Source organism: Mytilus galloprovincialis, chromosome 9, assembly GCF_965363235.1.
Source record: "Mytilus galloprovincialis chromosome 9, xbMytGall1.hap1.1, whole genome shotgun sequence".
Taxonomy (NCBI): Eukaryota; Metazoa; Mollusca; class Bivalvia; order Mytilida; family Mytilidae; genus Mytilus; species Mytilus galloprovincialis.
This window is the reverse complement of record NC_134846.1, coordinates 78,908,149-78,934,543: the sequence shown is the minus strand read 5'-3', so window position 1 is coordinate 78,934,543 and position 26,395 is coordinate 78,908,149. Positions and strand designations below refer to the sequence as shown.

Sequence of the window (26,395 nt, the reverse complement as noted above, 5' to 3'; positions counted from 1 at the left end):
TAAATACAAATCGATAAAATAAAGGGTGAATAAATAAAGTAGTATACTGCTTTATGCTTATTTATCAACGCAAAGTACATAACAATTATATCATTTATCAAAACTATTGCCAACTAATGTTTTCACCATAGTCCTACTTCTTGGCGTTAAATGCTTTGCAAACTTCTTGGATACTTTGAATTCAAAATTGTATCTTGAGAAAACTCATCCATACTAAAACATTTTCCTTATAATCAATGGCACGACTTTCTGGATTTCTCATTTTGTTGCCCTTAAACAAAGTTCAAAGTGGGTGAACTGGGATGACGATCGGGAATGTTGGGTACGTAGGGACAGAATGCTCTGCACACATGCATCATTCCATCTACGAACATATTTTGCTCTTTGGTGGGGTTGTTGTTTCTTCGACACAGTCCCCATTTCCATTCTCAATGTTATTCCCTGATATAGGGACCATTAAAAACTGCAAGATGAAGAAACACCATGACGAAATGAAAACTGACAAAGAAACAGTGCAGTCCACACATCACTAAACAAAAACAAAAAAGAATGTACAACACGAACCGATCAAAAACATGTTGAACTCGGGTGCTTCGGAAGATTAATCAATTCCTACTCTCCTAAAGTAGCACCCGTCGACACTTTCGATTCTGCGAGACTTCAACAACTCGGCTATTGCAAGAAAAAGTTACAAAACACTTCTTTAGGGTGTGTTCTTGTATAAGACATTATTGAAAAGTACTTTTAAATTAACTCGGCCAAAATGCTTTTGAGTTATCTTCTCTTAAAATATTCAACCTAAAGATTTCAACAAACATCTATTCAAACCTTAAGTAAGCTGGAATCTAAGCGATGAATGCAGACTAGTTCCTTTTTATGTGATTTGATGATTATTATCTTTTCAAAACATTTTACGTACTCAGTATTAAGAATTGGTAATCAATACAATATTATTAAAACTGAATACTGAAAATTTAAAATATTTGTCCATATATTCTTTCAGAAACGACCGAGGTAGAGGTAGAGGTTTCTCTTGAAAAAAATGCCAAAACCACTGGTGATTTGGATTATCCAAGCTCATACGGAATGAAGTTATCAACTTTAAACACTACATTAGAGTTGAACTTCCAGAGAAATGACAGATTTGACCTAGAATCAGTGCCAATTTTGAGCCTAAAGAATTCGAAGCTGAAGCAAATGAAATCTCAGAATCAAGGAGTAAGTAAATTTTTCTCAGAAATGAGACAACATATTTGTTTATCCGTTGCTCTTTGACATAAGTTAACAATGAGCTATCTCAATAAAATTGAGAATGGAAATGGGGAATGTGCCAAAGACACAACAACCCGACCATAGAAAAAAACAACAGCAGAAGGTCACCAACAGGTCTTCAATGTAGCGAGAAATACCCGCACCCGGAGGCGTCCTTCAGCTGGCCCCTAAACAAAGATATACTAGTTCAGTGATAATGAACGCCATACTAATTTCCAAATTGTACACAAGAAACTAAAATTAAAATAATACAAGACTAAACAAAGGCCAGAGGCTCCTGACTTGGGACAGGCGCAAAAATGCGGCGGGGTTAAACATGTTTGTGAGATCTCAACCCTCCCCCTATACCTCTAGCAAATGTAGAAAAGTAAACGTATAACAATACATACATTAAAATTCAGTTCAAGAGAAGTCCGAGTCTGATGTCAGAAGATGTAACCAAAAAAAATAAACAAAATGACAATAATACATAAATAACAACAGACTACTAGCAGTTAACTGACATGCCAGCTCCAGACTTCAATTAAACTGACTGAAAGATTATGATTTCATCATATGAACATCAGGCACAATCCTTCCCTTTAGGGGTTTAGTATCATACCATCATAACATATATGAGAAGAACATAACCCGTGTCATGCCAACAACTGGTTTTTGAATAAATGTGTTTAGTTCCGATACAAAGACCCTATAAGTGAATCAATATTAACGCCAAAATATGCAATCTTTAATGACCTGACAACAGTATCGTAACTATATCCCTTCTTAATAAGTCTATTCAAAGGTTTTGTTAGTTTTTGGGGTGAATACTGACACCTTTGTGCTTATAAAGAATATTTCCATAAAAAGTTGGATGTGAAATACCTGAACGTATAAGAAGTCTGCATGTTGAGCTATATTTACGAATGATGTCCTTATACCGATGATAAAATTTAGTAAATGTTTTGACTAGTTTGTGATATCGAAAACCCTGGTGTAATAATTTTTCAGTAATACATAAATTTCTCTCGTTAAAATCTAAAACATTGTTACATACACGAGCGAATCGTACAAGTTGAGATATATAAACACCGTAAGATGATGTTTATTTTACGTTACCACAATAAGAAGAAAGGTTGCAGTTATTTTAGGTAAGAAGTAAACACTGTAGACGTCGCGTACGGTGTTGGTGATAATACGGGTTTTGCTTTCCAGTTCGCCTTTATTGCATTTGTTAGAAGTTTCGGAATTGATAACTATATAAATGTATATATCAAAATGTGCGTAATTAAAAGTAGAAATGGAATATGCCTTAAAATCAATACTTTTATTCATTTTGTTACTCGAAGGATCCCTAATAACACTGATTTTGAGCGTGTAGACAAGTAACACCGCGACATATGTTCAGCGTTGCTTTGAAGTTATTCTTGTCATTTTTAAAACTTATTAACAAAAAGTTGTACTCCTAGCAAGAGTAGTCTGTGGTGTTAATGGTGTATGTTTTATTTATGACGCCATCGTTAACTGGACGCGTCTGACCAGGACGAAAAGTTCACTTTGTTTTGTGGTCAAGCCGAAAATTGAAAAAAAATATGGATAGGGGTGAAGTTAAGAGTGATTTTTAAAGGTAATTCAAATAGATTATTCCGAAAATGATATATCTTTTTATTCCATATATAATAAGGAAAAAAAATAAAAAGGTTGTGTTACAACGTTTAAAAGGAGATACACTTTACGTTCATATATACAAATGTTATTGACGACACTACATGGGAAAGTGCTTCAATAAGTTACTAATAAACGCTAAGGATTTTCTCTATATGAAGAAACTCATATAGATACCAGGATTAAAAAAAAATATTTACGCCAGACGCGGCTTTTCGTCTACAAAAGACTCACCAGTGACGCTCAAATAAAAAAAAGTTTAAAAGGCCAAAAAAAAGCACAAAGTTGAAGAGCATCTAGGACCAAACATTTCCAAACGTTTTGACAAATACAGCTATTAAGATTAACCATAGATGTAGTATTACATCTATGGGTTAACTATGCCTGTGGTAGAAAAGCCTTAGTATTTAAAAAAAAAAAAACTTTTGTGAACAGCTAATTTATAATTATGACCATAACAATAACATTTCATGTCAACACAGAAGTGCTTACTACTTGGATTGGGATACCCTCGGGGAACAAATACTCCACCAACAGTGGCATCGACCCAGTGGGTGTAAAATCAAAAACTTACTGAACTCCGAGGAAAATTCAAAACGGAAATTCCCTAATCAAATGGCAATAAACTCATCATATATACCAGGATTAAAATTTTGAATTTAAAGCAGATTCTAGTTTCGTCTACAAAAGACTCATCAGTGACGCTCGAATCCAAAAAATGTTTAGAAGGCCAAATAAAGCACAAAGTTGAAGAGCATCGAGAACCAAAAATTCCTAAAAGTTTTGTCAAATACAGCTTTTAAGGTAATTTATTCCCGAGGTAGAAAAGCCTTAGTATTTAAAAACAAAAAATGTTTAAGAAAAAATACCAGAATAAAAATTTTGTATTTACGCCAGACGTGCGTTTCGTCTACAAAAGACTCATCAGTGACACTCGAATCTAAAAAGTTTAAAAGGCCAAATAAAGCACTAATTGGCTTCCTTAATTCAGAAGAAATCATGAATTTCGTTTTCATTTGCACCAATTCTTTAATGCTATTTGGTGGGGAACGTTTAGGTAAGTCAAACTGAAAGGGTTGTTCGAAGAGAATTTCTTAGATTATAATTCAAGGGTAGTAAATAAACTCAACATAGATGCCTGGACTAAATTTTGTATATACGCCAGACGCGCGTTTCGTCTACAAAAGACTTATCAGTGAGGCGGCTCGAATCCAAAAAAGTTAAAAGGGCCAAATAAAGTAAGAACTTGAAGAGCATTAAGGACCAAAATTCCTAAAAGTTTTGCCAAATACAGCTAAGGTAATCTATGCCTGAGGTAGAAAAGCCTTAGTATTTCAAAATTCAAACTTTTGTGAACAGTAAATTTATAAATATAACCATATCAATGATAAGTGAACACCCCTTCTGCAATAATGGTATGATCCTTAGAATCTTATATAAATGGATGAAAATTAGTTTTAGTTTTCCGACTGTTAGAGAGCTTTATGTGTAGCCAAGGTAAGTAAACAGTCCCTAGTAAACGATTTAGTGTACCGACCGTGCGAGGGCTTTATAGCCAGTCGTTAAACATATTCAGTTTCATTCGTTTTAAGTTATTGAAGAACATGGCCATGATACAAACGATACCAGATTAAAGATATTGCCATATTGAATATGGAATTACAACGGAATCGAAAAAAATATAACAAAAGAACCGAACTCCAAGGCAAATTCTAAAAGGGGAAGTATTTAAAATCTGACAAACTCAAACGTTATCCAACATAAAAAACATAAGGTTAATTCCTGTTCTTGATAGATTTGTACAAGTTGTAGCTTGTCACGTCTAAATTGCACCATTAGCACAAGTCGTTACTTGAATGGTACCAACTTGGAATAATTCATATAGTTTGAGCGTTCCTGATGAAGGTAAATTCAGAAAAGCGCTTCGGACGCAATAAATTATTAAACGTGTTGTTTTCAATTTTTTGTAAATAAAACATTTCGGATCCAGTATCAAACTGGTAATGAACATATTCAATAATAAGAATAAAACACGCTTAATCACCATGTGTTCAAGTTACTTAACAAAGAATTTTAAACACTTTACCTAACAATTATGGTTTTTATTAAAGAATTATTAATATTTTTTGGTTTTAGCACTATGCCTTCTATCAAGATATTGAAAAATCTGCAGTACTAATGTTACAAAATGATCAGGAAAGCGGAAACTCCATGGTATGTTTGAATGTGTTAATTTTTTTTTCTTCAACAAAATGGTTTAAAATATCAATTCAATTTTAAATTTTCAATACAAATTGTCTATTTAAAAATTATTTAATGATTCAGTTTTGTCAACGAAAAACGTAAATCGTAATAAACAAGAAGATAATTGCATTTGAAAGTCGGTATTCTGCAAATGTGCATTGTTTTTTTATTTTTGTGTTCGCCAATTTCAAAGATAGGAGTATTCCAAGAGGAAAGTGAAAGATATATAATGCAGTCTGTAGATACCAAAGATGAAGAAATTGCTGTTAGCAGAAATATGACTTTTGAGATTTATAAACAAGCAACAGAGGAAATTTTTGATGAAGTTATTCACAACCGTATGTTGTTATCTTCATATTATTATCACATGTATTTTATTAATTATAGATTATAGGTCCCACCTACGAATGTAGAGGATCGTTGTTTTTTCCCGGTCTGCGTATCCTTCCGTCCGTTCTCCCGAACAGTATCAGGTTAAAGATTTTGTTATATAAAACACACAGAAATTAACAACTGTATGTAACCGTACGGCCTTCAACAATGTGCAATGCCAATACTGCATATTCAGCTATAAACGGCTTCGAAATGACAAATGTAAAACAGTTCAAACGAGAAAAATAACGGTCTAATATATGTACCAAAAAAAAAAAAAAGATATGTAACTAACACATCAACAAACGACAACCATTGAATTACAGGCTCCTGACTTTGGACAGGCGCATACATACAGAGTAAGACGGGTTAAACATTTTAAACATAGTTAGTTTGGGGTCATATTTCCTTATAACACATTGTACATGTACTGATTTACCCTGTTAAATATATATGCCAATTAAAGATTGTTACCCATACTTCATTATCCACTGAACGTGAAATGTAATAGTGCGGGCATGGTATTCTTGTTCTTGATTAATATTTATTTTCCCCCATTAAAATACAATCCAATATTTCCTTGAAATCCAGTCAGCAATTATAAATCCAAAAACAAAAAAAATATTTGCTGCTTTCATTGATCTTAGAAAAGCGTTTGATACAATTTGGAGAATAGGATTATTTCATAAACTACTTCAAAGTAATGTACCAAAACATATTTTTAATATAATATTTTCAATGTACTCTAATACAAAATGTAGAATTAAATTTTCTAATGGTCTTAGCCCATCATTTGAATCAAACTGTGGTGTTAAACAAGGAGATGTATTGAGTCCTCTTCTCTTTAATTTTTTTTATAAACGACATACTTAAAGACTTGGAAAATATCAATGCAGATCCAGTTGTAGTTGGTGATGTTTCATTAAATGCACTTTTGTATGCCGATGATATTGTATTATTATCGGATAGCAAAGAGGGTTTGCAAAATTGTCTCAATACATTAAGTAATTATTGTTCTTCTTGGAAATTACAAGTCAATACAGAGAAATCAAAAGTAATGGTTTTTAATTCAAACGGAAAGTCTTTTTTAAACGAATTTTATTATAATGGCAAATTCTTAGAAACAGTTAGTACTTATTGTTACTTGGGTATTAATATTAGATATAATGGCAGTTTTAATGTCGCCATCACTTCGCTTATGGAAAAAGCTAGGAAAGCATATTTTAAAATAAAGAAAACAATAGGATTAGATAACCCTTGTAAACTTCTGGAAAAACTTTTTGATTCCTTAGTAGCCCCTATTCTCCTTTATTGTAGCGAAATCTGGGGGATTATTTCGACATTTAAAGACAGTGATGCCTATGAAAAGTTGCATATAAAATTTATTAAAGAAATTTTGGGAGTACACTGTAAGGCCTCGAATGAAGCATGTCGTTCCGAACTTGCAAGACTACCATTGAAAAATAGGATAATGTTATCTTGCATTAAATTCTGGGACCATTTAATCACTTCAGAAGGAAGTTTAGTTCACCAAATATATAATGCTACAAAAAAAAAAGCAACCCATGGGTTAAAAGGTTAAACATTATTATTCAAAACTTAGGTTTATCTTATTTGTCAAATGATAACCTTACTATTAAACCCATGTTTGGTTTTATAAAACAAAGACTAATTGACCAGGGTTTTCAGGAACAACATGCAAATATTTCAGCATCTCCAAAATTAACATTTTTCCAAAGTGTTTACAAAATGAGTGAACGGGCAGGTTATGTTGATGCTTTAAAAAATAGATCAGATCGATCATCATTATGTAAATTAAGGGTTAGTGCTCATAACCTGAAGATATTTAAAAGTGCCCAGAGATCAAAGAATTTGTGAAATCTGTAAAAGTGGCGAAATTGAAAATGAACAGCACATGCTGCTACACTGCAGAGGTTACTCCAGTATTAGAGAGACTTTTGTATTAAAAATGTTCAAAATTACAGGAAAAAGTATATCCACATTGTGCGATAAAAATAAGATAAATCGTATACTTAATAATACACCTTATACGGCACTAAAATTATCTTCCTCTTTCGTAACAAATTGTTTAAATGCAAGAAGTAATCTATTGTAATAGATTTTCATTATACCTTTAATCGTTTATTCACACACACATAATTGTTTGTATTTTACTACCATGTATAGCAAATTGTTTATCCATTCGGTCATTACCATTTATTGTAAATGCGTTTGTGCCAATAAAATATTGTCTAATATTGTCTAAATTAAATTATTTCATTTTTCTTCCTTTGGAGCTTTTTCTTGAAACTTGATTAATCTAAATAACTGTATCAAACATTCAAATTGGGATGTTAAAGAAGAATTCAAATACTTAAAAAGCCCAATTGCAATAATGTATAGTTTGTAATCTTATCTGCCATACAATTGAAATATTTGGCATGCTTGAGGGGCATCTATTTATAGCATTTCTTAGGAAAGTTTTATTTGTACTGACTTCTACAATTCAGTGTAACTAATCTCGCAGTAGATATAAGCTAGCACACGCATCGAAGAGTTAGTTACAGATATTTGTAGACTAGTTCTAAATATTTCAATTTACAAATTTTACATTTAATTATAATTTTAGATCAAAGTCAAGCATTTCTAAATAGGAAGTCTTCAAAGAGAAGAAAAAGGGCAACGGATGAACACAATGTTGAACTACTAATTGTTACAGATTACAGTATATTTAACTAGTAAGTTGACATAGCTGAATGAACTTCCTTTTGATTTTTCGCTTTGATTTCTACTTGTTATAGTAAAATATACCCATTTTTATGTATATAGAATAACCCCCAATACAATATAATTGTAATCATAAAAATATAAATAGATTTTCCTGGAATAAGATTTAGACAAACAGGAAATATTTATCAAAGTTCTGAAAAAAATAATACTACATTTTGAAGGTATTTTGAAAACACGTTTCCTTACAAGTTATGATACTGATGACAGTCGTTTTGTTAAAATGAGCTATAATAATCTTCGCAGCATATGCATACTGTATTGGTATTTTATCTTTAATTAATGTGTTTATACATCATTAATGACAAAGGATGTGATGCATTAATTAGTAACATATAAACCCTACACATACTTTTCAAAACCAAAAGCAAAAAGGCGATTCTTTCTATACCTTATCTCAAAGTAACAGCGAGGTCTTAAACAAAGAACATACTCTCACATCCCACTGCAAGTTCAAGAGACCAATAGTACTGGTTTCATTGGAATTTTTTGCTTGATGTCGATAAAGGCAACAGTAGAATATCGCTGTTCAAAAGTCAATTGATTGAGAGAAAACAAATCCGCGTTATAAACTAAATCCGAGGGAAACACACCAACTATAAGTTGAATAAAAAATGTTTATAAACTGATTTTGTTTGTCAATTAAGACTAGAGTTTTGTAAAAACTTATTTTAAACAATTTATAAACTTATATTTTTGAACAATAATTGGTACTTATAAAACTGCGAACTTTTGATACTGTCCAGGAATTGTTCACAGACAAATAATATACTAAGCCAGCTAAATTTCAATCAATTTTGCTAAAACGTTTTCAACATCAGATTCGGACTTCTTTTAAACTCAGTTTTACTGCACATTATAGTGTGTGTACTGACAAAATGTAACTGGGAGTGTTAAAAAAAATGTTAAGATGTTATAATTTTATTTTCATGAATAGACCGTAAACAATTATCCATATTTTTTCTTATCATTGGTGTCATTAACTTGCTGTCTCATTAACGTAGACCCCAATCTTTTTATTCATACCAATAGATTACATTGTGAAAAACGAGCTGTAAACTGCGTACACATGGTCTCATTATGTTTGATAAACACAAATGTTTTAATCGTTATTCTTCCTTCCACAAAATGCTCTTTCTGTATGTTTATTCGAAATGCTTGTGTAATATCATCTCCAACCCCTACGATCTTTATATGTCCAACCAAGAAACATATAAACATAAAAGAATTAGGCGAATTAAGTTGTATAGAGTATAATTCCTTTTTGTATTTTATTTAATTTAGTAACCAGCAACCAACATTAAAAAACCATATAAAGGGATCACTGTTCATCCTGTTTTTCAACACATACCTCTTTCAACTTAATATCTAGGATATTTGGTATATTCAAAGCTTTATCATGTTGAAGTACAAATTATTTTTCAAACTAAACTGTCATTAAAAGAGTAAGAGAGTACATCAAGTTGGCAACAACACATACACTTTTGATCAGTTGGTTAATAAATGTATTAAGAAATGGGTGTTTTTATAATGGCCCTGTTATATGTCCTCGGTCAGTAACAATGGCCTCTGATGTCTGTAATAGCCCTCGGCGTTGCCTCGGGCCATTACAGACTTCCTCGACCATTATTACAGACCTTGGACATATAACAGGGCCATTATAAAAACACCCATTCATTAATACTAAAATAAATGGCAAGCCGGAATTAAAAATTGGTCATATCTCGTTCTTTTTTCTGAAAAAATATATTTTTTTTTGCTAAGCTGGAAATTAAAAAGTACAAAGACAACAGAGGATGAAAAAGAAGAGGACGCAATTGAAGCAGTAAAACAGTATTATTATTTTCTACTAAATGGGGTAAGATGTTGTGCCATTGCTGCAAGTTCACAAATGTTCTATATTCGCCCTAGATTCAACGAAATTTAACTTTAGTAACACAAGTTATTAAACATATGATGATCTGCTTTCTTTAGAACATCTAACGAAAACAAAAATCAAAACAGCAAGTATGTCATAATAACTTCACAGTTTTGTCCTTCTGTTTTACTAATATTTTGATATATAATTTGATAACGAGGTTGACCACATATGCACTTTTTTTCCTTCTTTTTTTTAATAGCAAATTGATTTTGATTGGATGGTGTAGCCGTTGGTTTTCAAAAGGGAAACGTTCTGAAAATGCATTCATTTAGATACAAGATGTTGTTAAAAATCATGTTTTAAAGCTACTAAGATTGTCTAGAACAAACAATAGACAGAAGTCAATTTGTAACTTAGCTCAAATATTTAAAATAAGGAATGTTGATTTCTTTTCCAAAGATGATAGTTGATTTCTGACCATAGTACTTTGAATAACCATCCATAACGGCATACTTATTTGACTGAAAACAAAGACCAGCAACATCACTTCTGCCAAGCAAATAAAGGCGAATGATAATAAATGGACATTCAAATCTTATAAGTCTGGAGAAACTGACAATGTACTATGGCAAAATTAACAAAACACTACAAAGAAAACTGAAGACCGAGGAACACTAACCCCATCAAATACTTGGGATGATTTCAAGGTCCCAGAAATATAGCCATTTTATAAGCCAATCAATTCACGGAACTGATAATTAAATGGTGAAGAGAAATCTTTTAAGTAATCTGTTTCTGCATTGTCAACAGCTTATGAATGCATCACCAAATGAACAAGCGACAAATAACTGACTTTGAAACGCTTTGCTCATTGATGATTTTTACTTATTATTATTATTTTTGGATACAGTAATAAATGAAGATTATGAAATATTTAATACCTTAATAGATGGATGCAATTTACAAGAATATTCAGACAACGGACTATACCATAAACATGAAGTTGTCGGCAATTATCATTACACAGGTAGGTAACAGAAGAATACATACCGAGTGAATATAAACAAAATCGCCTATTATATAGCTCTGTGAATGTCGTTTATAAATAGACTAAGTGTTGACAACTAAAATAGCCAACTCTTAGGGTCTTTCTAAAAAGTCATAATCTGAAGAATATGAGTCAACCGTGTACTTTAGAGACTATTTACCCAGCAACCTATACAAGTTTATTGAAAGAAACACCAATAGGTGTTAATTATCATCTCATAAGGCAAGCGCTAAATTGGCCAAAATATTAGCAGACATGAAATATATTGGAAAAATTCCACTGACTTGCAGGATCAACACATTATTAACACAAAAACACAGAGACATACGCATACAGAATATGTGAAATATTTTTTTGTGAGTGTATTACACGTATTTTGAAACGAAGATAAGACTTCAACACTGACATAATTTAGGATTTCAAGTCTGAATATATTAATTCTTCCAATCTTTGTGAAATATTATATATTTATTTTTCTAATCACCATGATAGTAATGGCAGTCTTTAGAACTCACAAAAAAAAAACGTATTCGTACTGAATGAAGAAAAAAGATTATTTTGGTGAACATGATGGTTTTTGAATTTTATTTCCTACTCATTTAGTATTTTTATTTGAATTACCTCTCCTTTTCAGACTATTGGCGACTCACCGTGGACAGAAGCAATTGTCAACTCCTATGGCCAAGTAAACTCTCAAACAGCTCTAAGTAACTTCTCTACTTGGATAAACACATCACCTGGACTACCAAGCCATGATCATGCTATGCTTATGACTAAGTATGTAATATTTTCCTCGACAGAACAAAAATAGCATTCGAACCCAAACTAACCTTATCATATCATAATATCTATATTAAAATTACGAAAAAGTAATAAAGATGTTTGATTTCGAAGGGAGGTAAAATTAATGTTTTATTAGGGGAGGGGGAAGGGGAGCTAGGATGAAATTTGATAAAAGGCAAAAGGGCAGGAAAGGAGCTTTGAGTAAAAAAAGACAGGATGAGCAACTTTACAAAATAAAAAGGGAGAATGACAATTTTTGTAAAAGCCAAGATAAACCAATAATAAAACAAGACTGAATAAAGTGAAAAAGGGCAGAACAGAGATGACAACTAAAATAAAATGCAGAACGATATTTTTCATCCTAGCCCCCTCCTAAAAAATTCAAGTAGTAGCTCCCTAATGAAGAATGAGTTGTTAAAATAAGTGAATACAAATTTTGAAGCACTATATTTGTTTTAAAAGATGCATTTACCAGCATTGCACGAACTATGAACAATCAATTCGTGATATAAATGACGTCATTTTTAAGAAGACAATAACAATCAAAACCAAGGAGTAAACAAAGACTCACAAAACCAAGGGACATTTATATCAACAGTTATAAATAATAAATAAGAAACAACACGAACTCCACTAAAAACCGGGAGTGAAATCAGGTGCTCCGGAAGGGTAAGCATTTTCTGCACCGTATACGACACCCGTCGTGTTATTTCTTTGTTCAGTTTGGTAATGATGGAAGGTTATCATGACTGAGGAAGAATATCAGATATGATTTCTGACACACTTTTGTCATAATGGCCAAAACACGAGAGACAAATCAGATTAAAGTGTAACACCACCAAATCAAAGATTGTCACACCGGTTGCATACGAAAGGAGTAAAAACGTTTAATCCCGCTGCAAATGTTTGCACCTGTCCTAAGTCAGGAATTTGATGTACAGTAGATGTCGTTTGTGTATGTAATTTATACGTGTTTCTCGTTTTTATATATAGATTAGACCGTTGGTTTTCCCGTTTGAATGGTTTTACACTAGTAATTTTGGGGCCCTTTATAGCTTGTTGTTCGGTGTGAGCCACGGCTCCGTGTTGAAGGCCGTACCTTGACCTATAATGGTTTACTTTTATAAATTGTTATTTGGATCGAGAGTTGTATCATTGACACTCATACCACATCTTCGTATATCTAGAGACAAAAATATTCCATGTTCCAAAGCGCTATTGTTTTTTAATTTTGGTGTTTCTAAAGAATTTTTGGAAACTCGAGGTTGCATGGTTACTGCATAGGAAAAAAAGGTGAAAATGAGATTTGCTAATTTCAAGTGATTGTTATTATCTTATATGCCAAGAAATGTTATGTGATATTTTGTGTCTGTATTACTGGACAAGATAATACTTTACTAATGCCAAGTATGTCTTTATTTGAAACAAATTGACCACATTTCAAAGTAGCAGTGAACAACATGGCAGATCAAAATTTCTCATCTCACTGAAATTTCCGAAATCTGATTTTGGTGGAAATCTTTGCTAATGGTTGATTGCGCGTTATTTTCTCTGAAATAGATAGGTGCTAGTTCATATCAACAAATTATAAGTTACCTCTGACAAAGAACTATAGAAAATAATTGTTCAACAATCTAACGGTAAAATACAGAAGCAACGCTCATATCTAAACAACTGCATAGCACATTCAGATATGTGTTAGATAACTTGTCAGGAACTCCAAAATCCTTTAAGGCACACAAAGTAGGAAGAAAACATCACACTGAACATGGGAAACAAATTGCAAATTGATTTGACCAAGACTTCATGGCGACTTACGTTAACCTGATAGGGGATGGAAGGACGCAGAGATCGGACAACACAGTGCCCCTCAGTTCTGAGAAAAGTGCCTGTGGGCTGGCAATAACAAATACAATATGGGCTGAACAAATGAATATTTAATTGCAGCGGCAAACATAATGCTAAGGCAAAATAACACCAACATTACTAGTTACAATAAAGACATTAACCCGCGAACAACATTATTTTAAAAGTCATAACAAGCACAGAAGTATAGCTGTTGTGTAATCATAGAATCGATTACTGGTATCTAAGACAAAACCATTTATTCTTAAGGAATGGAAGACAATATATATATAAGTTATCAGTGTGCAATAAACGGATCAGTGTAACAACAGTGCCAGTTTCCGATGTAATGTTTTATATCGAACCAGAGTGTATTAATCTGGTGTCACTTATCTTTTTGTTTTAGGTATATTATGGTATACGGCATTTCGAGCTTATGGGGTATGTTATTTTTCTTAAACTTGTCTTGAACTGAATAAGTGAGTATGATTAAAAGCAGATGTAGATATGAAATACAAAATCTTCAAGAAAATAATGTTTGATTGTCAATCGGACAAGTACACATCAAATGATGAACTGGTAGCACAGGCACTCGTTTCAGATTCCCTCCTATATACCTTTATATAACACAAGGTACTTAACTCGTGATTTAGAAAAATGTCAGGCGGTGACGAAATTCCGTTATATGCCGATGTCTGGGCTGCCAACCCCACTAAAACTTGTTATGTCGTAAATCTTAATTGATCTATCTTCAAAATGGTGTATAACACGCCTAATTTTGTTGTCGGATTCATCCGTAGCAATCCTACCGAAGTATGTCAATCGTAATTATTTCGTCTACCGACGATGGATTGGCAATAAACGCGTCATGTCTCTATATATCTCGGTTTCCGATTGGTCAATTTTATGTGAACGTCTAAATGATTCTCGGAGTTTTCTGGTCTTGTTTCATTTCATACGTAAATTCAAAAGAGAGTCTGAATGACATTGACGTTATGGTAAATTTGTAACTTATTAGACATACCACAATTAACACTTGTTAAATTTTTTTCACGGTATCTAATACAATTTTACTAACTGGATGATAAGTTCTATTCATACGAAAACTAACAGATTTTTCTGAACCAATTTTTATAATTAATCATTTGCTGCGAGACGTTTATTGCCATTTTTGTGTAGGTAGACGAAATAATTACGATTGACATACTTGGGTAGGATTGCTACGGATAATTCCGACAACAAAAGTAGGCGTGTTATACACCATTGTATATATAAATCAATTAAGATTTACGACATAACAAGTTTTAGTGGGGTTGACAGCCGAGAAATCGGAATAAAACGAAATTTCGTCACCGCCTGACATTTTTCTAAATCGCGAGTTAATTGTGTTATATAAAGGTATATAGGAAAAAAAACGTTAATTGTGTTAGATAAAGGTATATAGGGAAAAAAAATCCTGAGACAAGTGCCTGTGACTGGTAAGCAAATATATGCCTCATAGAGCTACTAAACAATTAGACAATCCGAAACCACGCCACATTGTAATAAAATATATGTGCCTGTCCCAAGTCAGGAGCCTGTAATTCAGTGGTTGTCGTTTGTTTATGTGTTACATATTTGTTTTTCTTTCATTTTTTTACATAAATAAGGCCGTTAGTTTTCTCGTTTAAATTGTTTTACATTGTCTTATCGAAGCCTTTTATAGCTGACTATGCGGTATGGGCTTTGCTCATTGTTGAAGGCCGTACGGTGATCTATAGTTGTTAATGTCTGTATCATTTTGGTCTTTTGTGGATAGTTGTCTCATTGGCAATCATACCACATCTTCTTTTTTATATATAGTGAGTAATAAAAGGCCCCGAAATGGAACATGTGAAACAATTAAGTCATGAAAACTAACGACCTTATTATACAAAAACAAATCAGACATACAGGCTTTTGACTTGGGACATACATAAAAAGCATGATGCGGGATTGCCTTTATCGATGTCGGTTTTCTTTTATTTGCCATAGTTATCAAAGGTACCAGGATTATAATTTAGTACGCCAGACGCCCGTTTCGTCTACATAAGACTCATCAGAGACGCTCATATCAAGATATTTATAAAGCCAAACAAATACAAAGTTGAAGAGCATTGAGGATCCAAAATTCCAAAAAATTGTGCCAAAAATGGCTAAGGTAATCTGTAATCTGTAATATTTGAGTTATTTTGTCCAGTACCAATTTTACAAAAGTAGCATACCGGTGTTCAAAAGTCATAAATCGATAGTGAAAAAACAAATCTGGGTTACAGACAAAAAACGAGGAAACACATCACTGTAATAGGAAAAAGGGAACAACAGGAACATCAAAGTGCAACAAAAACAAACGAAAACACACATAGAAAATAGCTATTTGATAACAACTGCAATAATCATGACTTGGTACAGGGCATTTTAAGAAGAAAAAAATGGTGGATTTAACCTAGTTCCATGGCATGCCAAACCTCACGCTTTATGACAATGATAAAAAATATCGTTAAAACACTAAGTCAAAGAAATAAAGAACATACACACACAAGAACATCCATAATAGAGAAACGCACAAACAAATAATATGATAGTTGACTCAACATGCAAACCACATAACAACAACGACCATATTCAATCAACGACAAATACTATAGGATATCAAAAACAGTGACACGCTTAGGTAGCTAACATGCACTCTCGAACTTTATGTAATTATTTTACAATATTAGGATTTTCATGACAATGATGATATTGAAAGGCAATTTCATAATTATTTTATCTACAGAAGATTAGACATAACCATAAGAGAAACATAGAAAATAAATCAATGAATGTTTGATGTACAAAACACCGAGACACGCCGTACAGCAATGCACATTCCCATTCAGTATAAAATAATTTTATTCAAATGAAAAACTTTAAAAATCTAACATGATAGTGTATAGTTTTAACCAATGATAAAACCATCCACCCACTTCAACTGCACAATGATTTTTATAAAAAGATCTGAGTGCTTTATAGTAACGTAAACTATTTATCAGTTTATTTTTTAATTATAGGAATTGCATATTTTGCAACTGCTTGTAAAACATTAAGCCAGTCGGTTGTTCGAGACATATTTGCCTTTGACAGAATAGGCACAGCAGCACACGAAGTAGCGCACAGGTATAAGAGGTGGATTAAAAAAACTACGACCCTAATTGCGAACATAGAAACAAATTGTCCATACTTTTTCCATCCTGTAAGAATGATTGCAATCTCAAACACAATGTTTGTCTTAATTCAGAAATAGAGTACACTGATTGTTAGAAAAAGTATGTTTGTCGTCTACAACGAGCTAATTTTGGTTTAAATTGACAGGAATATGAGGATCAAAACATAATAATTCTGAACCTTTGAAGATGATGTTAGAATCATGATACACAATGAACAGTTATCGATTAATAATTTTAAAGTTTTTTTGTTGTTGTCCATCCCTTTCACAACATTTTGGCCAAAGAGATACGATTTAGATATATAAATGAAATATGAAGAATATATTTTAGTTTTTTACAAGGAAAATTTGTTTCTAATATAAGTATTTTATAGCAAGAGCTGAACATTGTGATCAACACAGATTTTTTTTAAAGTATATCTAACATTTCGTTTTTGTTTAGGATTCATCATAGATATCATTTGAATATTAGTAATTAATAATGATGAAACAATACAAACATTTACAACAACAACAAAAACACACAATATTTACGGGTTTCTTTAGTATGAAGATATACTATTTGTAATGTTGAATTTAAAGTTATGTACTTCCAGATAATATTTTCACATTGTATTTATGTTTTTTTAATATAGCCTTGGGGCCGAACATGATGGAACGAACAACGATTGTTTAAGTGAAACTCATAATGTAATGGGCATCGGAAGGACTCCGAAAACAAATATAACTTTATCAACAAACTCTTGGAAGTTTTCTTCTTGTTCAACTAATTATTTTACTGAATATATAGACTTACTTGACAGGTAATTGCATTTTAGCTCAGTGAAAGCATCGAATACATCTTTTTTTTCTTATCGTTAAAATAGATTAGTTTAATGACTAAAGATAATACATATATTTATTTGTTTGCGGTTAAACAAACAATGATTCATTGAATGATCGTTGCCTTTTTCAGCACGATACTACATCTTAGTTGGTGGGAAAAGCCAGAGTACGCGGAGAGTAGCTTGGCATTCTTGCCAAACAACTTATTTACCTAATTCAGTCCACATGACCACTTTTAAGCGCTGAATAGAACTTAAAAAAATGCGTTTTTGCGTATGAAATCAATGAATATTTGATTGGATTCTTAATTATTATTTTTCCAAGGAAAATATATTTTATTACATATCTGCTGTGTTAACAATTTACTCGGATTACAGCGTTAGCCCGAGTATCCCTGTTATAAGTTACCGAATTTTCAGGAAAAAAGCTCGGGGGGGGGGGGGGAGGGGCACTTACTATGTATTGAGTGGTAGGGATGAGCTGCTGGAATAGGTCACAATTTCATGCTCCATGATAAATGAAAAGGCCGAGAAAATTAGATTAAATATATCTCAAAACCTTTTCTTGCAATCATATAGGTCAGCCTTCGATTCCGAACTTATATGTGTAACTTGCAAATTACCCAGGCGAATACCTGTATAATCATAGGTCTGTTCTATGTTCTTCTTTAACAATTCAACCAAAAACGACGAGCTTGATTTTCCTTCACTGTATCGGATACCTAAATTATACAAGTGTCCTTACAAACAACTTGATTGTTCACGTTCTTCCAAGTGTTCTAAAAAACCTCTTTCTAAATTTTAGCATCTTGTGATAGTACATACTTTAGGGGTGGCGTGAAATATGTTTTAATAATTAAGAAATACATTGATATGTTAGAGTATATAAAATCTAAGTCTCCTTCCTCTAACAATAGTATCACAACATTTGACTATTTTACCCTTTGAACAAGTATCCCCATTTTAAAAAGCTGAAGATCATTCTGAATAAAAAACAAAATGGCCAACGAAAATACAAGTGTCTTGACTTAGAGTGTGATGAATCGTACTGTGTTAAAATCACTCTGACGCGTTCATTACCAAAACAAAAATATAAAAACAAGATTGGCATTCCTATGTATGGTATCCAACTGTTACTTACTTCATACGATATTACTTCGTACAGGAGATTCTTAAAAAGATTGAAGAAAACCTATTATCCTGTAAATTCACATTCCGCTGTATGGATGAAGTTCTCTCACTAAATAATTCAAAGTTTTGTAACTACTAATGTTGAGTGCATCTATCCTATCTAACTTGAAATAAAGGGAATTTATTTTAAATAGAAAATGTGGTACGACTGCCAATGAGGCAACTCTTTACAAGAGACAAAATTACCTAGAAACTGATTAGTAACAATAGGTTACCGTACGGACCTCTACAATGAGCAAAGTCCATACCGCATAGTCAGCTATACAATGCCCCGAAATGACAAATGTTAAACAATTTTAACGACAATACGAAGTCTTTGTCTTATACTTCGTTTACTTCATATTTTGACTTGCATCTAGAAATTATCAATGATGGTCGGTTGAAAACAAAATTTAACGACAAAAGAAATGATTTCAGCTCTTCAATTTTAAACTTTCCATTTTTTTTCACAGTAAGAATACATGGTGAAACATTGTAGATAAAGCATTCCAAATGTTATGAGAATCCAAAATGTTTGCCATTCCTGAATTCTAAAAGAGGGTATATGTATTTTATTTTAAATAACAGTTTACGTTTTTTTCCCATAGCGATGGAGACAACTGCTTAAAGACATTTGGTCCAGATTACAATGAAAGTGCATTTAACCAGTACAACAATATACTTCCAGGACAGTTCTATGATGTTGATGAACAATGCGTCAACACTATGGGTAGTGGATCAGGTTTATGCAGGGTATAACATTATCTTGACATAATATATTGGCGTTCATTATCACTGAACTAGTATCAATATTTGTTAAGGGGCCAGCTGAAGGAAGCCTCCGGGTGCGGGGATTTCTCGCTGCATTGAAAACCTATTAGTGACCTTCTGCTGTTGTCTGTTCTATGGTCGGGTTGTCTCTTTGACACATTCCCATTTCCATTCTCAATTTTATGTACTCAAGAATTCTTGTCGAGTTATATTTTCTTATTTCAAGTTTTCATATTCGGCCAAATGTATGAGTTATAGAATTGAAATGTACGGATATGACTCAACAGATTTTACTATGGAAGTGTTACTAGTTTAGCGTAACTTATAAATCTCCGGAGCGCTTTATTTTTCAATACGACATATACTCCATATAGCTCGAGCCCCATATAGAATTTACGAACCCCGTATATATCGTAATAGGCCACCAAGACTGAAATGAATTTATCTTACCGACTATCTTAACAAGCTAGCTATTACTACGTTTGTATGAGATATTTGAGTCTTAAAGCATGAAAATAGTTATCAAAGGTACCAGGATTATAATTTAGTACGTCAGATGCGCGTTTCGTCTACATAAGACTCATCAGTGACGCTCATATCAAAATATTTATAAAGCCAAACAAGTACAAAGTTGAAGAGCATTGAGGATCCAAAATTCCAAAACGTTGTGCCAAATACGGCTAAGGTAATCCAAGCCTGGGATAAGAAAATCTTTAGTTTTTCGAAAAATTCAAAGTTTTGTAAACAGGAAATTTATAAAAATGACCACATTATTGATATTCATGTCAACACCGAAGTGTTGACTACTGGGCTGGTGATACCCTCGGGGGCGAAACGTTCACCCCAACCCCGGTTACCATGTAGCCGGTCCGGTGATAGGGGTTCCGCGGGTTGGACCATACTTTTATCTAAAAGATCAATGCATTTGAATGGTTAGACCCCCTTTTTCTATTGAGTTTGGAACCCCCAGTTTGATCAGCCCCTGATTTCCCCCCGAAATTGGAGTTCCTGAATATTATTTTTTTTATCTTTGTATGTGAGCGTGTCTGGTAGTCGGGTTTTTAATGCAGACACACATATTCCTTAGTATGTCCGAATATGAATGTTTGTTCAGTCTAAAGAAGAGTGGGCTTTTTCTTTATAAAAACGTAAGATATAAAATACAGTTATGGTTACCTTTTTTATACACGTAAGTACTTTGATATTGCCTTTATATTTTTTCTCTTCTACCAAATTCAACGCTTGTCACAAAATGTCGTCCGTTGATACCTGTCCATATTGACAACTGTATAAAAGTAGCATTTTTGGTTTGTGCTAAGAATACTAGTACACGAAACAGTCAAAACTTGACCTGCTGATCCATATTAGCACATGGATTTAACGGGAATATACATAACAACTTTGACATTTGCAAAATATACTCACTTTTCAAAGTTTGAACGAAGATAAGAAAGGTGACTAACGGGGTTTCATGTTTTAAAAAAGACACCTATCCCTCGGTGTATAACTATTACACAATCTTCGTACAAATGGAAGTGATCATTTACCCAAAATAAACAAAGATTGCTTTTATTCGATTTCCTTTTTTTGCGTGTGTGTTCTTTAACCAAATACAGTTTCAGTCGACTTGTTATCCTACTAATCTTAGCAAAGCAGACCATATACATTTGTATCCAAACTTTTAGCTCGTGTTTGAATGTTGTTAGATATATGAATTTCATGAAAGGGATAGATTTATGACTTTCGAACAGCGGTATACTGCTGCTGCCTTTATAGACAAGTAATCAGATGATCAGATGGCAAAGGTATCGTTCGTATGTACCATCTGGTTAATACTGGTGGTTCAAACAGTAAACGGTTAAATACTCGCACTTCCAAAATTAGAAGAAAAAAAATAATTAAAAGATGTTTGGATGATTTGTCCCTATAATCACATGCATTGATTAAATATCAAATATATTGGTAATATAATAGGGTTCGTATGCAGGAAACTTCAGTCTGATATGTAATGTTATGGCTTGTTTGAATCCAAATGATCGAAGATACTGTCATTGGTTTGTACCTGGGGATGGAACACCTTGTGGAGATGGGAAGGTAAGTTTGCACTTATGGCATAACTAATGGGAAATACTAGTAAATAATGACACAATAGTTTGCCCAATATTGATAAGTGGATTTAAACAAAATATAATTAAAAATAAAAAAGAAGCTAACGAAGCAAAGGTTTTTCATACCCATAGGTGAAAAAAAACTACTGTGGATTTATCATTTATCGTTTGATACCAATTTTCGTGGGTTTCTTTGGTACAGGTGTACCACGAATTCAAATGTTCAACGAATAATATATTTTCAATAGGCTTTGTATACAGAGATTGGTAAAATAACGAAATTAAATATACACGAATACTTCGTACTTTATTTTGCCCTATAAACATTGTTTGATTCGAGCGTCACTGGTGAGTTTTTTGGAGACGAAACGCGCGTCTGGCGTAAATAGAATTTTAATCCTTGTATCTATGATGAGTTTATATGCAAGTATTCAGTAATCCACGAAAATTGATACCCACGAAATGAATGAATCCACACTAACAATGCAATAGCAAAAAACAAAAAAATAACCACGAAAAGACAAACAACAGTCAACAAAACACAACTTAGACTTACTAAAGACTTTGCAACACAAACCCCAGCTCCATAAACCGAGGAGTAATCTCAGGTGAGCTGTTTAATTGTGGTCTAAATTAGCAAACGAAAGCTCTTTTTTCTTTAACTTCTCCATGATTGGAAACAATAATAAAATGAAAATAAAAGACGAAAAACTGTATACCCTGTAGAATAATCTGTACATATATGGCTTAATTCGATCAAGACTTTTTGAACGAAATAAGACGAGACAAATCAATTTGGAAAAAAAAATGGTAAATTTAATACGACATAGAAGTTAGCAACTATATCTCACCGTAAGACATTCAACAACGAGCAAAACACATACCGGAAAGTGAACTGTAAAATTCCTAGAAATTACAAAAATAAAAAAATAAAACGAGATATCTTACTGCCTGATTTATGTACAGAACTAAACGAAAAGCAAATTCAATATATAGCAACAAATGACAACCGCCGATTACCGGCTTCTGACTTAGAACATGCACATATAGAGTGTTAAACATGTTTGCGGTACCCAATCCGTCCCTAACCTTGTACAGTGGAGAAACAGCACAACAAATGAACAAATTATGGAATCAGCTGAAAAGATCAAGTTTGATTAAATTCTGTGTAGTACTTTGCAAGGATTAAAAAAGTGTGATGTTTTAAATAAGTAAGCATGGTACTTGTATGTTTAAATTCCACGAGGATTTTTTAAAACATCTTTTTATCTTTATCTCTGAAATATATGAAAAAGTGGTCACACTTCTTTGCTTATCAGTATGCTTATTTGATCTCTCAACTTATGCTTTGGTATAAAAGTCAAGAATGAATTTATTTATATTTTTCTAGTGGTGCATCAGGGGAATATGTATCACACACGAAGAAGCAGCAAAAGTTGATAATGGTAAATATCAACCAATACATGTGTTAAAACTTTTATTTCTGATATTGATAAATAAAAAAATAGAAAAAATAATAAACTAGAGAAGATTATGTAAAAATTTAGCCAAAATGCACATCACTGAAATTCCGTCTCTGGAAGAAAGGATCAAAGTTCAAGCATTAGTTTAAAAAAAAGAAACCAAAGGAGTAACACAATACTAGTAACATTTATGGCGATATGCTACGCAAGACTACAATTATATAATTGTTTTTAGACATCTGCTTATTTGGAGACTCGCCGGTTCCGGTATATAGTGACGAGACATGGAACTGCACTGAAGTCATAGAACGATACCCCGACCGCTGCTTGAATGATTCATGGGTACAGAATTCATGCTGTAAAATGTGTGAAAGTACAATGAATACAGCCATGATCACTGAAGAAGAGCCAACAACAGTAATGAAGACACTTTCACCTACCACTATAACGTTGGAAACGACATTAGAAACCACTTTACCATCTACCACTTCGACTTTAAAATCAACATCGCAGAGCACGCTTTCATCTACTACAGAACGCACTACAACTACTATTACACCAACATCATCCACACCAGACACACTGGAAGAAGATTTGGGTAAGATTTTGTTTACTCAATAGTACATGACATGAAATTCAGATTTAAGAAAGTGATAAATAATGAGGTTAATTCAGCTATCAAATTGTTGCATGGTTTTATATTATCAGGTTAGGTACATGAAGTTTTCTCTAATTAATTGCGACCATTCTTTTATGGCCTGTTATCGAAATCTTTTGACAATCATTTCAACTAGGGACTAAATGAATTATTACAACGGGATTTCGGCAGCTAGGGTTCCCTGACCTTATCTATATAATACATGGAAACTAATGAAAGGTAAATCAAAATCCGTATGCTTTCATGCATTAAACACATGTATCACACCTTTGAAATATTAGGTTCAGAATACAGGCTTGCAGTGATAAGTTACGATTATGGTACTCAGTTTCAAAAATGAACCAATCAAAATACTGGATTCGGTGTTACGAGCACACGTTTTATAATCTGAGTATTGTATAAAGTTTTATGACCGAAAATCAGTAGCATATGTACGCACAAGTTCCCAATTTTGTCTCTTTTAACGGATTAATGACATTTGAACACCGTTAAACTACTGTCGTCTCAAAATTAGTTTCCAATAAAATTACTTTTTTCTATTGAAAATATTGCTCAAATTGAAAACAGAGACATAGTTGATACTATTTGTATAAATCTGAAGAAAGTTGGAAGACACTGCCTCAATAAACGTGTCAAATTTGAGAAGTGAGATGATACAGAAGAGGGTCGAAGGACAGACAGAGCCATGGTCAAAAACTAAAGATATCAAAAGATGATGAAGTAAAAAACTAAAACAGCACACACACAAAACTAAAAATTGATCAACACGATCCGCCCAATAAATCCATTATGAATTTATGAGATTGTGAATGTGAATAATTCCTGTTCTACTACTGGCATCCATTCGTTTTCATTACAGTATTTTTAATACTTTTTTTTCTCACAAAAATTACATAAGAGTTATATAAATAAGCTTTATTTTGAGTCGGCAAGGTATTCAAATATAGACAAACATAAGCTCTGATGAGCTTTTAACCGACTTATATAAAAAGATACGTGTTCAAAGCAGAGTGCATTACAAAATTTATTTTCCTTTTCACTTTGAAACATTAAATTTATCATTTCATTTTAGGTTCTACGGCCAGTTCCTTGTGGAAAAGCAAATACGCTACAGTATTTCTCTCTGTGTGGATATTATTCATATAAATGAGGAAAACAATTATGCAACAAAAAGATACCTCTATGGGTCTCTACATAAAGATAATTAAAGAACTGGTGATATTGCTTCTGAATTAATGTTAAAGTTTAAAATTGGCCATTTTCTCTTTTGAATTCCTTCTTATTTTGTTATTCCGGGACCTTTTATAACTAATTTTATGACTATATATTTTTCAATGTTGAAAGACGCAACGTTTACATGTTTACAACATTTGTACTTTGGAATGTAACGGATCATAGTTGTCCTATTCGTATAAAGCCGCATCTATTTATTTTTTATATCTTGGGTTTTTTCTTTCTTTTCATCAGCAATCGGTTTCTGTGTTGCTTTTCCAGCCTATTATAGACATGAGTAAACGATGACATTCTTTTTGATATAGACGGACAGTAGCTATAAAACTACAAAAAACACCTCACATCAATGCTACTGTTCAATGATTTTTATTCGTAAAACTTTTTTTTCTAAGTGGGTACGATAAGGGCTCTTTTTATGTCTCTTGAATTCGAAATTCAAAAAGTATTATAAATATAAACAAGTGAAACTGTGAGCTACTGCTCACTGATGATACCCCCGCCGCAAGTGGATAATATTAATAGTGTAAAAATATGCAAGTGTTCGGTAAACAGGAAGTTGTCAAGTGATGAATCTGAAAACGCATCACACGGTATAGCTGACTTATATAAATCTCGAAACCAAATTTCAGAAATCCTTGCATTGTAGTTCCTGAGAAAAATGTGACGAAAGTTTCATGGGACGGACTGACTGACGGACGGACGGACGGACGGACGGACGGACTGACGGACGGACGGACTGACGGACGGACTGACAGACAGAGGTAAAACAGTATACCCCCCTTTTTTGAAAGCGGGGGTATAAAAATAACACCGTTCAGATGTTCAGAAGACATTAATTAGTCTGTAGACATAATTATTTACATCTTTAAATTTTGTTTTGCCTATTGGCACAAGGGCTTTAATTTTCTTGTACAAAACAATAAAAAATTGCCTAATTTTGATATCTTGTCATTATTTTTTTAATATGAGCAACAACTTTACCCGAAAGCTGCGTATGTGTGTTAAATGTCTTTTTTTGGACCGGTTAAGCTGTTGCTCATATATATTTTGATAAAAAAAAGATATATGTGAAAGTTACCGTAACTA

The 26,395-nt window shown here is 32.8% G+C and overlaps 2 protein-coding genes across 2 annotated transcripts; both read left to right on the top strand.

Moving 5' to 3' along the window:
- Nucleotides 1–1,045: 1,045 nt before the first annotated feature.
- On the top strand, nucleotides 1,046–12,039 carry LOC143046836 (uncharacterized). The gene is made up of 7 exons (XM_076219897.1): nucleotides 1,046–1,218; nucleotides 5,053–5,130; nucleotides 5,354–5,498; nucleotides 8,162–8,270; nucleotides 10,084–10,177; nucleotides 11,130–11,207; nucleotides 11,863–12,039. Exons 1-7 carry the CDS (start codon nucleotides 1,087–1,089, stop codon nucleotides 12,037–12,039), a joined length of 813 nt encoding a protein of 270 aa, XP_076076012.1. The 5' UTR covers nucleotides 1,046–1,086.
- A 4,894-nt stretch (nucleotides 12,040–16,933) lies between these two features.
- On the top strand, nucleotides 16,934–26,237 carry LOC143046054 (uncharacterized). Its single transcript, XM_076219022.1, has 7 exons — nucleotides 16,934–17,033; nucleotides 17,718–17,885; nucleotides 19,685–19,829; nucleotides 21,822–21,941; nucleotides 23,346–23,400; nucleotides 23,654–24,016; nucleotides 25,149–26,237. The coding sequence occupies exons 2-7, from the start codon at nucleotides 17,776–17,778 to the stop codon at nucleotides 25,220–25,222; spliced, it is 867 nt and encodes a 288-aa protein (XP_076075137.1). The 5' UTR covers nucleotides 16,934–17,033; nucleotides 17,718–17,775; the 3' UTR covers nucleotides 25,223–26,237.
- The last annotated feature ends 158 nt before the right edge of the window (nucleotides 26,238–26,395 follow it).